The following is a 13,346-nucleotide window of genomic DNA, read 5'->3' as shown; positions in this document are numbered from 1 at the left end:
TTTAGAAGTTGAGTTTTTTTGGTTCAGTGATCGAAAAAAAAAACAGTTGAATAGGACAAATGTACTCTATATTTTCTCCCCCTTGCAGTATATGTGTAAACACTACTGGTAAACACACCCAGTCTCCTGCAACTCCGCTGCAATCACAGCAAACCCGCTCAGTGCAGCGTGAAATCAGAAACGCACCTGTTCAGCTGCTTAGAAATGGGAAAGCTGTCGGAAGTGGTTTTTATGGTGTGTTCTTTATTGTCCAAGGGGCTTGGGGTTTTTAAATTACCTTTTTCCACCGTCATGAAAAGTTATTTTCTAGACCCTAAAGAAAACAGGCTAGTTTGGTTTGGTTTACAGCTGTGTTGTGAAGTCATTTTTCTGATTGGGTGAGCATTGAAAAACACCTGTTTTGCTTTTCTTCAATTATAAGTAAATGCTGACATAGATTTGCATTTTAACAAATCTAACATGCTTGTGAGGATCTCTGTTGAAGCAATGTTATATGTAGGAAATCCAATGTACACTTGACTACTTGGTTTGCTAAAGATAATAATAATAATAATAATAATAATAATAATAATAATAATAATAATAATGGATTGGATTTATATAGCGCTTTTCAAGGCACTCAAAGCGCTTTACAGGGTTCCAGGTTCCATTCGTTCACACACAGTCATACCGGTGGTGGTAAACTACGAGAGTAGCCACAGCTGCCCTGGGGCAGACTGACGGAAGCGAGGCTGCCATTCAGCGCCATCGGCCCCACCAAACATACAGCAAACATACAGCAGTCATACACATTCACACAAGGCACGGTGAAGGTGGGTGAAGTGTCTTGCCCAAGGACACAACAACCATGACACAGGTGGCCGGGCGGGGATCGACCCGCCAACCCTTGGATCGTTGGCCAACGCGCTTAACCACCTGAGCCACAGTCGCCCCCAAGATCCACCAAAATGTCCCAAGATGACACTTTATAATGCCCATTTCTCACACACACTTATTTATATCATTAATATAGTTACATACAATTATCATTATAATTTGCATGTTTTTTTTTTTTTTTCTTGGGTGAGCACAGCAACCTTGTCAAAGAGGATATTCAGTGTGTTTTTGTCTAAAGGGGCCGCTAGAATAAACAATAACTGAGAGTTAATTGAATACAATTTTAAAGGTGGAGTCAGTGATTCTGGAGAATGCAAGTTGTCAAAATCACTTATAGCCAAAATCTGTAAATATCTCCTCACGATCCGCTACCTCTCTGTAGGCTACTGAAAAAAGATTGTGTATAATTGTGTATGGTGCTCACCAAAGTTCAGTGTCAGGATTAATTCATTGAGCTTAATACATTTCCTTTAGGGCATAAGCAAGTGTATGTGTTAATACTATAGATGATTTAATTGTTTTATTTTCTAAACACTTTAGATTTCACTTTTGGCGAAAAAAACAGAAAAAAAAACCAGGAAACACAATCCAGGCTGCTGTAGATAGATTAATATGTTTTGTCAGACGGGCTTAGGGCCTGTTGTCATGATTGATAATGGACAGTGAACCCTGCATCGATTGGCCAGGAGTGTTGTCATGCCGACTGAGCGGCCGCAGCTGCATATGGCTAAAGATGGATCGCAGTAGCACAAGGGTAGCGCTATCAAACCCCCCTATCAGCTATAAACAGGGTCTGGACAAAGTAACTTTACTAAAACCTAAGCCAAGGGCATTATACATCCAAGGGCGGGACACAGATGTGTTTATCACCATCAGATGTTTACTTTCAAGCCAAGTTAAAGGTGCAGTGTGTAATATGACATCATCAAGTAAGTTCTAGAAAGTTCTAGAATGCAACGCTCCCTGGGTAACCCCACTCCTTTTGAATAATAACAGAAGCTACAGTGGCCTTCAAGGACAAGAACAATTCTAAATTTTAAACAATGCACCTGATGACATTCCAACTATGACACTTCCAAAATGGCGGTGACAAGGCCTTGGTCCAAAGTATGGAGTAATATGGACATATATGAGACCCTTTCTCACACTAGTACGAAAGAAGACAAGTTCACTGCCAAAATAGCAAAAAAAAAAACAATAATTCTCCCTGCAGTGTCTCAGCATATTCTTTATTTAGCTGTTTAAACCAACAGGGAAGTTACCTGTTGTTTGTAAAAACCTGCTTCCCTCTGTTAGAATACGGCCTGTATTCCCAGGGGTCTTTGGGTGACCGGGTGTTAATTGGCTCTTAGAGAGAAGTGACAAGCAGAAAAAAAACAATGCAGGTGCAGCGGCCGGCTTTATGCTGTTGTCACAATGCAGCCGTTTAAAGGGGGACACTGCAGCTGAATGGGGTAATATTTTAAACTAATAGATATGATGATTAAACTTTGCACGGTGATTACTTACATTAACACAAGTATCTTTTGTATTACAAGTTTTTCCAGAAATCTTTGAATAAATATACAAATTTGGCAATATTGAAACTAATTATGTGTGAATTAAGAGCAAGTTAAATAATTACATTTTTGCAACATATTACGGTCCAGATTATTTACAGCATATATTTTGGTGTATGGATACAGCTTTTTTTTCATTTTATAAATAAAAAAAATACTATGGTCATGTCTGAAAAAAGCATTTTCTGCATTTTTTTTTTTTTTTTTTTTTTTTTTAATAGCTAAATGTTTCATAAATCAGGCAATTAACAACATATGAACAAATCCTGCTGTCATAACCTTCCATAATAGTGTTAAGAATAGCCGAAAGAAACCCAGTTTACTGAGACCTGCACAGGGCAGACCGAGAGCTGTTTACGGGCTCTTAAATGCAGCAGCAGATGAGGTTTCATTGCAGCGGCTTTTAGACTGATGCTAGAGTGGACAGCCCTCATCTAAAGGATCGATAGAGAAGTGGAGGCTGCAGTACACATCTCTCTCTCTCTCTCTCTCTCTCTCTCTCTCTCTCTCTCTCTCATACACACATACAGTATATAGATGTGAGGAAAGGAGCAATGCTCACACACACGTTTGTATGGCTATACTTGTGAGGACATTCATTGTCATTATGCATTCCCTAGCCCTTTACACTAACCCTAACCATCAAAACTAAATGCCCAACCCCAACCCTTACACTAACCCTAACATAAACCTAATTCATACCTGAACCTTAAAACCTAGTGTTAACCCTCAAACAGCCCTTTAAAGGCCAAAATGTCCTCACTCTTTAGGTCTAAAACTAAAATTGTTTCTGTCTTGTTTCAGTTTTGACCTGGTGACTAACGGCGGGCTGGCGGTGGCGCTGCACTTTGAGCGCGCTCCGTTCATCACCCAGGAACACACTCTGTGGTTGCCGTGGGGACGCTTCTTCGTCATGGATACCATCGTCATGCGTCACGAGGTGAATGACATCCCGAGCTGTGACATCAGCAGCTTCACACGGCCCAGTCCCCTGGTGTCGCCCGCCCCGCTCACCGCCTTCGCCGGGTCCTGTCAGGAGAGGAGGACCGTGGTGCCAGAAATACAGGTCAATACCTATACTTTATTAATTTTTATTTTTAATTTTCTCTATAAGGAAAAGAAGAACAAAAACTGTTTTGTTTTTTTGTTTTGTTTTTTTTAAGGTGACTTGCCAGACATACAGGTCAATCACTATTCTTTTATTCAGTTTTTTGTGGGTTATTTTTTTTTACGTTTTTTTTATTTGCCACAGTGGTCGCTTGTTCAAATCAGACCCGTGGACCTTGACTGCCTGGATGTCATCCCTCCCCCCCACTCTCTCTCCCTATTTCCACTCTGCAGTGTCTGAACTTAACGTACATAAAACAATATATATTAAAAAAACAATAATGGGTTTCGTCTCCAAATGGGTAAAAACAATTGGATACACCGTTTGCATTTGAGGAAATGGCCGAATCAACTTCTTCAATAGTAATATGATTCTTGCTATGATCATAGAGGCCTCGTTATACACATATAGACAGATATAATATTTACTGTCATACAAAAGAGAATCCTTTGCAGTGGCACTTCAATGTGTGTAACCTGGAAAAGCTACAAACTGGGAGAAAAAATAAATACATTTCGGAGCAGTTTTGTGCGTGTGAAGTAATCATCATCCCTCAGTAGTGAGACAGAGTAACACACGCACACACACACACACACACACACACACACACACACACACACACACACACACACACACACACACACACACACACACACACGCACACACACACACTGTAAATCCTAGTTTCACAGAGCAATTACACCCAGGAGATACAATCAAACACTTCCATGTGCTCCAGTCACTATTACACATCGCGGCTTGATGAATAGTCTTCAAGAGGCTCTTACCAGATGTGAGGCAATAATCATTTCAACTTCAAGTGAACTGCATGCGATAAAATGCATTATAAACCTTGTTTTAGGTAAAATAGTCTGCACAGAATTGTCCATTGCTAATTTTAGTGTTACTTTACATCTCGTATGGCAAAAAGTATCAATAGAATGTCCAAAAATATGGATTAAGTCATGAAAAATTGTGTTGTAAGTAAACGATTTATGCCCAGAATGTTGTTGCAGTTGTAGTACAATAGGAGAGAAGATATTAGAAATAAACAGTAAACCAAAAAAATTAAATCTCCATTGGGCCGCTCCGGTGGCGTAGTGGATAGAGCGTGTACCATATTGGCTCCGGCCTTCGTTGCAGTGGTCGCGGGTTCAAATCTGACCTGTGGACCTTTACTGCAGGTCATCCCCTCTCTCTCTGTCTCCCCATTTCAACTCTGTACTATCTAATAAAGCTTGAAAATATCAAAAAATCATCTTCAAAAAAATTAAATCTCCACATTGCTACAATGGTCTCACAACCTTTCCTCTTGCTCAGCATGTTGTAACCTTGTCCTGAGCTAATTTCATTGTTATTTTACATCTTGTTCTGTTCTGTGGAGACTGTACAGGCCACGAGAGGTGACTCAATTAAAGCAGAGAAAAGTCGGCCAACCAAACCAGTGTTTTCGACCTATGATCTTAAAACGCAAACACCATGCAATGTATGAGTGTGTGTGTGTGTGTGTGTGTGTGTGTGTGTGTGTACCTGTGTATCTGTGTGTGTGTGTGTGTCCGAGCGCTGACCTACCACTGTATTATCAAAAGGTCACAGGTCAAAATCAGGGGAACATTTTCTAAGGCCACCATGATGTTTCTTACTGCATTTTATTACACTATAAATTAGGAAACTGTGCAAGCTACGGGCCCAAGGGCATTTCTTATGATGCCATTGTCATATGGATTGCAGAGGAGGCTATTGTCCTAATGAAAGGGCTTGTTGTTATTAAATCAATTATGAAAAATTCTCAGTGGAGTTAGTTCATAATGAAGAAAATTCATCATCATGGGATTCTGTGTGTAACAACGTGAATGCAATTGTCCTTTTGATCTTTGCAATCTTTCTAATCTACACACTGGTCTATGTATTTGGTTGGAGGCAAGGTTATAATGAAATATGTGATAACGCTGTAGTGGCCATTGACAAAGTGATGACAAATTGTTAATCTGCGTGACTTAAAGGACGCGCAAAGGCAAGTTATTAACGATATCTCAAACAGTGGAGAACATAGTAAGATAGTAAGCACATTTTAGTTGTATAGAATTGTTTAAACAGACCGTACAATGTGCTTTACATGGGACACAGGCATAGTAAAAGGAGTGTGTACATTAAAGGTGGAGTCAGTGATTCTGGTGAACCCTTGTAGTCATAATACCCGCTACAGAACAGACACAAAACAATCCACAACATACAAAATACCACAGAAAAATGGCTAAAATCTTTAAGAAGGCTTGCCTATGTGAATGGGTTTTGAGGAGGACTTTGAAACAGTCCACAGATAGATTTAAAATAGATCTTACAACCGGTTCAATATTTAAAAGTCCTGTCAACAACCCTGAGGAACTATATACAGTTAATATGTTCTGTCTTTCATTAATAACCTTTGTGTTTAATGTCCACAGGCCCTTCAGGAGGAAGTTCCTATCCCGGGTACAGACATGAGGTTGGGTTATCTGAGCAGCAGGACGGCCGGGTACAAGTCCATCCTGAGAGTGACCCTGACACACGCCACCATCCCCTTCAACCTGATGAAGGTCCACCTCATGGTGGCTGTGGAGGGGCGGCTCTTTAGGAAATGGTTCCCCGCCGCTCCTAACCTGTCCTATGACTTTGTCTGGGACAAGGCAGACGTATACAGCCAGAAGGTCTATGGATTATCCGAAGCTTTTGGTAAGTTATCGAAAAAAAAAAAAAATCTGAATTGCTGACTCCATCTTTTATATGGACTAGAAAATGCAAAATAATAATAAGAAGAAGAAGAAGAAAAAAATTGTTTGACAGCCTCTTTTTTTAGCTTTTATTTATCCAGAACATATTGTGATACTAATTCTTACCTTCTCTTTGCTTCTGTTCCTATCTATCTATCTATCTATCTATCTATCTATCTATCTATCTATCTATCTATCTATCTATCTATCTATCTATCTATCTATCTATCTATCTATCTATCTATCTATCTATCTATCTATCTATCTATCCATCCAGTATCCGTTGGTTTTGAGTATGAATCGTGTCCAGACTTCATTCTCTGGGAGAAAAGGACGGCCGTGCTCCAGGGCTACGAAACCACGGCAACCAAACTGGGTGGATGGACAATCGACAAACACCACGCTCTGAACATCCAGAGTGGTGAGTCAACTGACGGTTATTTTTATAAATTATATTTTTCTAAGCCTCTTGTTCATTAGAAACACCTACTCAATAGATTACATTGTCACAGTGCCGTCGATTAACAAGAAAAAAGTATAATTAGGATGCACAATAACATCAGCAAAATTATAAATCTGAAGACAATTAATGAAGTAAACGTACATGCATCTCAATTAGAGTAACTCGATTTCTTTTTCTTGTTTTATAAAATGAAAACTCATTAGGACTCCATTATTAACAAACACATTCAATAATGATAGCTTTAGGGGGTGCTTGTGGTGTAGTGGTTAGGTCCTCCCAATGCCTTAGCGTATGCTTTTAGTCTAAACATTGAATGGTCTGCCTTGCCTGTAGTATTGTAGCATTTTCGGGACCTTTTCACTTCAGCAGTGTTGCCTGGATCAAATACGTCTGACTTTTGTATTACTGCTGTCCTTTTTCTGAGGTGAAATGGGTCAATTTTCTTATTGCCGGAAAATTACTCGTAAAAGTCGGGAGTAGAAGTGAAGTGAGAAAAACTGAGGGCAGCACCTGTCACTAGCTGTGTGTGTGTGTGTGTGTGTGTGTGTGTGTGTGTGTGTGTGTGTGTGTGTGTGTGTGTGTGTGTGTGTGTGTGTGTGTGTGTGTGTGTGTGTGTGTCTGCGTGTGCGTCTGCGTGCGTGTGCGTGTGTGTCAGACGTACTTATAAGAAAAGTGCCCTGAAAGTTGGCTCTTTGATCTGTCACACTAACCCTAAATACTAAATGGGAAATGTCCAAATGGTGCAGAGTGCTGCTCCCTGCCCCCTTTATACTGCCACTTCCACTACCTTCTAGGGCCTGGGTGATTTGACCAAATGTTATAAGCCGTTTTTTTGTTTTTTTTTGTATGGTGTGATGGTGCAGGTGTGTGTGTGTGTTGTGAAAAAAAACTAAAGAGTACAATGAATATATTGTGGATATACACTGTAGATTATTGTTTTATATTCTGGCAACAATAGGCTACATATCAGAATATCGCTTCTTTTCTGTAAATTTAATGAATACACATTTTATATCAAAATGTCACATTGTAAGGCCTATCTCTTCTTACATTTTGAATGAAATACTCAACAAAGTAATATATACAACTCTAAAGATGCTTTGTAATCTATTTATTATTGGTATTTATGTTATTTATTTTTAGTGATTATCTTAACTATAACATTTTTGTGATATCAAAGTTGTATTCAATTTGCTTTCCTCAAACTGAACTTAAAATCGCACACAGCCCCACTACAGCCCACCGATCATACCCCCTCTTTCATACCCCTATATCTCATCCAAGCCTTTTTAGAATCATCCCTAACTTAATTACTGCCAGTCTGTTACTACCACACAGCAGCAGCCCCTAATATTAAATCACGTCCCGAGACAGGGGGAACGCTTGGCTGATCTTTAACTGATCCACCAAATGCTCAAAGAACTCGGGTCACAAAGTCCCGTCAGAAGTAGGGAAATTAAAAATGACCTCGGACAACATCTAACATGCAGATGCCGGATTTCAGATATAATTACATGGATCGGGCAGAAACAGCTTTTACATTTACATATTTGAACATTTTCCAAGTGCAGATTGGCAGCCCTAATGGAGACAAAGTGTGTGTGTGTGTGTGTGTGTGTGTGTGTGTGTGTGTGTGTGTGTGTGTGTGTGTGTGTGTGTGTGTGTGTGTGTGTGTGTGTGTGTGTGTGTGTGTGTGTGTGTGTGTGTGTGTGCGTGTGTTTGTGTCATGCCTGAATGCCTGGACACAAACTCCACTTGGATCATGCGCAAATGCAGTTTTTATTTGGGACAAGAACATTTTTTGGGTGATTTTCTGCGTGGTAATTTTGTAGCTCTTAGAGATTGCACTTGTGCCAACAGAAAGCTTTTTGGTTCCCCCACTTTGGCATGCCTTGTTTCCATGTGCACACAGAGACATTTCCATGGCTTCAGTTTGGTGAGGTGCACAGACAGACCTATTCAAATCACAACTGATCCATCTGTGTGTCGACTTTTTATTTTTATATCTAATATTAATTTAAAAAATGTCATTATCTGCCATTGTTAACATATTTTGGGTAGGCCGTTCACTGTATTTAGTCCTATTATCAAAAATATTCATTTAGTAAACCTTTTGAATTGCAATAAGTCAGTCTTTTCACTTCCGTTGATGTGAATTTGGTTTAGGCCTACAGTATATTGGCTGTGTCTTGATTCAGAGACCACGCACTTGGTAGGACGCAGTCTCGCGGTCTATGAAGGCTATAGCCTATGAAGGCCGATTTTAAGGCCGATTCCAAGGCCAACGAGCCTTGTTAAATGAGACGTTCTCCTCAGGTCTCCGTTTACGAGCATTTCCGGTTTACGTAACAAGCCGTTACCTTGCGTGAGGACTCGCCGCTCCTGTGCTGCCTAGCAACCCTGATTGCTGCCAACGGAGACAGCCCTGTCAATGGAGGAAAAAAGAAAAAGAAGTTGCCTACCAGACGAAAAGAAAAAAAAGTACAAGAAAAAAAGAAAGGAAGATAAAAGTTAAGAAGATGGAGCAACACGTTGCTGTTTTGTTATTTTTTATTTTATTTTATGCAATCTCTGAAAAAAACGCAATGAATCTTGGGATATGTTGGGCCACGAAGGATACATCTGATGCAGCCTTCAAAACCGTGAAACGAAGGCTGCATTTCACGGCTGCATATGAGGAGCCTTGCAAATGGGACAGCCTTTGCACGCCGCTATGACGCAATCGGTCTTCAAATGCAGCCTACGTAGGCTGCAACCCCTGAATCAAGACACAGCCTGTATGTTGAGTTATACTTTTCGGAATATCAACACGTCCTTTGTTAAGCTCTCACTTATTATTCCATGCCCTATCAGTTGATGGTATGCCAACCACGCCTAAAAGTCAAAAGTCTGGAACTGAAAAGTATGATCTCAATCTTAAAACGTAGAACCTCAAATATCAAAATATATGTGAAAGTCAAACATTTAAAAACACGTATGTAGGCCTAGTTGAAATTATTCAAAAAAAAATATTGGAAATAAATTCAAAATAATAATTTATGAAAGATAATTCTAAAAATATATTTAAACTGAATTAAACATTCAGTAAACTTGTAGCTTGAAAACATTTTTGTACTGTTTAAAGTTCAGAACTTTTACTTAATAATACAACTATTGGCACGACATTGTCTCCATATTTAAGCTCTTTCGAAAATGTGGCAACAATTTTTATTCAAGCAGAACCCCAGCATGATCGAACACTGTTTTCTCTGTCTGATCAAATAATTATTTCTGTTGTGTGAACAGAATTAATTGGAAGCTCTTAGCAAATGCAATAATGTGAATTGAATGAGCAATTTTCAATGGGATTAATATATGCATGTAAACAGAGCTAAATATGACAAATTATGTGTAAAAACCTTATAATTACCATGGTGAAAATGACTGGAAACAAAAACACATTTAATGTTTTGTTGTTTTTGTAGTTGTATACGAACTGAATGAATAGAACTTATTTATTTTTAATTATTTTTTTTTTCTTTGTTTTTATGAGTAGAATTTTCTGAGTGTGTCATTACACACAGATCCTAAATGCCTTACTAACATATACATTCAACGGGAAATGAGACCTCATATGCCATTGCCATTGTTTGAGTCCATTTCTGTCTAAAAAACTGTCTAGTAAAAAAAAAAAAATGCCCAAAAAAGTATCTGAAAAAAGAAGACCCTTGTGAGAATCCGGCCTGGGTCGTTCTCTGCATGGCATTCCCCTCTCTGCCCCATTTCATCTCTCCGAAACTGTCTTGTAAATAAAAATGCCAAAAAATAAAATAAAATTGAAAGTGTTACATTGTCCTCTTTCCCTTTGAGTATATATATATATATATATATATATATATATATATATATATATATATATATATATATATATATATATATATATATATATCACATAAAATACTAAAAACCTTAAAAAGAGTCCTAGTCTAACTTATCTCCCTTCCTTGTCCCCCTGCCAGGAATTCTGCACATGGGGAATGGTGAGAACATCTTCATCTCCCAGCAGCCTCCAGTGATCGGCAGTGTGATGGGTAACGGGCGGCGCCGGTCCATCTCGTGCCCGTCCTGTAACGGGCTGGCGGACGGGAACAAGCTGCTGGCCCCCGTGGCCCTGAGCTGTGGCCAGGACGGGAGCCTCTATGTGGGCGACTTCAACTATGTCAGGAGGATATTTAACACAGGGAACGTCACCAGCGTACTGGAGCTCAGGTAGAGCATTACTAGCATTTACCATTCATTCAGGGTGTCTGTGTGTGTGTGTATGTGTGTGTATTTGTGTGTGTGTGTGTGTGTGTGTTTATCAACAGCATCCTGTAATGGAAGTACCAGCAGCCTAGCATTCATTTAGGATGTGTGTGTGTGTGTGTGTGTGTGTGTGTGTGTGTGTGTGTGTGTGTGTGTGTGTGTGTGTCTATGTGTGCCTATGTCTATGCCTATGTGTGTGTGTGTGTGTTACAGTAATAGCCTAGTATAGCCCTCTAGCATTCACTGTGGCCCTGTGAGCTCAGATGGGCTTTACACACAGGTCGTAAAGCAGTGAGGTGTATTGAGTCAGACACAAAGCCCTGAAGGCAGAAGGATTGATGACCCTGGCTCCACCATCCACCTGTATCAGCGGGAGGTTGGCCCTTATATCGGCTGTAATTAGGCCTTAACAATAGACAGGCAAAGATAGGAGGCATTCATTTGTTACCATCAGCAAAAGGCAGGTTTTGAATTGATAAGAAATGTCATGTTTTGTTATTAAAGGTGGAGTCAGCAATACTGGAGAATGCTTTTTTGTCATAATCAGTGAGTATCTCCTCACGATCCGCTAACTCTCTCTACTGTGTGTGTTGAAAAAAATGTTAATACACAGCTTAGGCTTTGTAAATGGGCATGTTGCTAAATGTATTTACATACCGGTTTACAAAGCCTAGGCTGTGTATACACCAGTTTTTTTCAGCGCACACACAGTACGGACAGGTAGCGGATCGTGACGAGATATTGACCAATGTTGACAGAATCACTGACTCCACCTTTAACAGCTGAGGTCAAAATAATTCCCTGGTTCTGAAGCCTTATCTTATTATTTCTGTCGACTAACAACTACGTATTGTTTTTCTTCTTTCCAGACTGTAACGAATGCTTTCTACTGCTGTTTTCTAACAAACTTGCTTCTTTTCAATTCTGTCCTACTTAAACAAACTAACATTTTCCTCTCTTTCCTTTTTCTCTGCTTCTCTTCATTTCCTGCTGCTTTTGGCAAACACACACTGACAGAAATAAAGACTTCAGGCATAGGTAAGCAATGCAGTGTTTGCTTTAGATTAATATAGCAAAGAGGGGCTACAGTCCAGAGTGCACTCACTTGATGTCGCGTTGACCTTTGGAGGTAATTTCAGACCGTGCGCTTGTGAGCAGCTGGGAGATACGGACTGCCCGCTAGGTTTTCATCTTCATAAAACCGTGGATTCTTATTGGTTTGAGTGTTTCTACTCCTGAGATATTAAGCCCTTGATTCAGTGGCCTTTTTGACCACTACAGTGTTTGTGTCATGCCTTTGTGTGTGTTACCGTAAAGAGAGGTTGGTTACGAAGGAAAAATGACATTGTACAGTATACAATCAAGACATGTGTAAGTATTGAGTAATCTAGTATTATGCTTTTTTTTTTAAATTTGTTTAATTGATTTTTTTCATTAAAATGGTTGAATAATTGCCATATGTCAAGGGATATTAACATTTCAGAGTGGTATATAGAACATAATTGTTTTTCTAGATTATTTGTTAGCCTAACACTTTGCTACATCCATTGCACTATAAAAAAAAAAAACCTTACTAGTATAAATCCAACTTTTCCAAAAATGCGCAATTTTCATTCATTTCATGACAGGTGTTACTGTAATACTTTTCTGTTATAATAAGTATGGCAGCCCCAGACTCGGAATTTTCTCAATCAAATCAGATATACCTGTTAAATTCAGCTATCAATGTCATTGTATATACAGTACTACACTATAAAGGCTCTATGTACATGGCTAGGAGAACCTTACAAAATGGCGCCTGAGAGAAGATCCTATCAGTGTCTTCAGCTGCAGAGATAATATTGCCTGGCAGTTGAAGGGGAATGTCTTTAGATCCAATGTCTCATCCAAAGGGCTGTGGATTGATTTCCCATCAGAAGGTCGTGACTTCGGCTGTAGAACGTTTAGTCAAACTGGGGATGAAAAGCCGAGTGATGCCATAGTATAGTGGACACTGGGGGTTTATTCTATACAATGGGCACTTTAACAACATGTGTACAAGCTCTCTGTCACTGTAATGTAAATGAATGTCTTGATTTCATTTAGCTTAGTTTAGGGTTTCAATTTCAAAAGTGTGAAAACAAATCATGTAAATATAAAGATAAAAAATGTTGTTTTTGTTTTGTGAATAAATAAACCAAGCTAAGTAAATGAACCAACACAAAAGATAAACAATGCCAGCAACATATTTAAAAGATTTAAAGCTATAGTGCGTAACGTTAAGGACACGCTCAGAAGCCCTCTGTTGCATTGTTAACTATTAATCA

General features: G+C 39.3%; 1 protein-coding gene across 1 annotated transcript in view; it reads left to right on the top strand.

The window, feature by feature from the left end:
- The window catches only part of tenm4 (teneurin transmembrane protein 4), a gene marked incomplete at both ends in the record, with an annotated part of 180,674 nt that overhangs the window by 117,574 nt on the left and 49,754 nt on the right, over positions 1-13,346 (top strand). Inside the window, 4 exons of the mRNA XM_080054064.1 lie at positions 3,240-3,501; positions 5,988-6,255; positions 6,571-6,714; positions 10,755-11,004. Of these exons, the coding sequence (XP_079910190.1) occupies positions 3,240-3,501; positions 5,988-6,255; positions 6,571-6,714; positions 10,755-11,004 (924 nt within the window). The remainder of the gene's footprint in view (positions 1-3,239; positions 3,502-5,987; positions 6,256-6,570; positions 6,715-10,754; positions 11,005-13,346) is intronic.

The sequence above is a fragment of the Ammodytes marinus genome (assembly GCF_949987685.1).
Source record: "Ammodytes marinus genome assembly, chromosome: 3".
Lineage (NCBI taxonomy): Eukaryota > Metazoa > Chordata > Actinopteri > Uranoscopiformes > Ammodytidae > Ammodytes > Ammodytes marinus.
The sequence above is the reverse complement of the archived record's forward strand: the minus strand, read 5'-3'. Positions and strand labels throughout refer to the sequence as shown.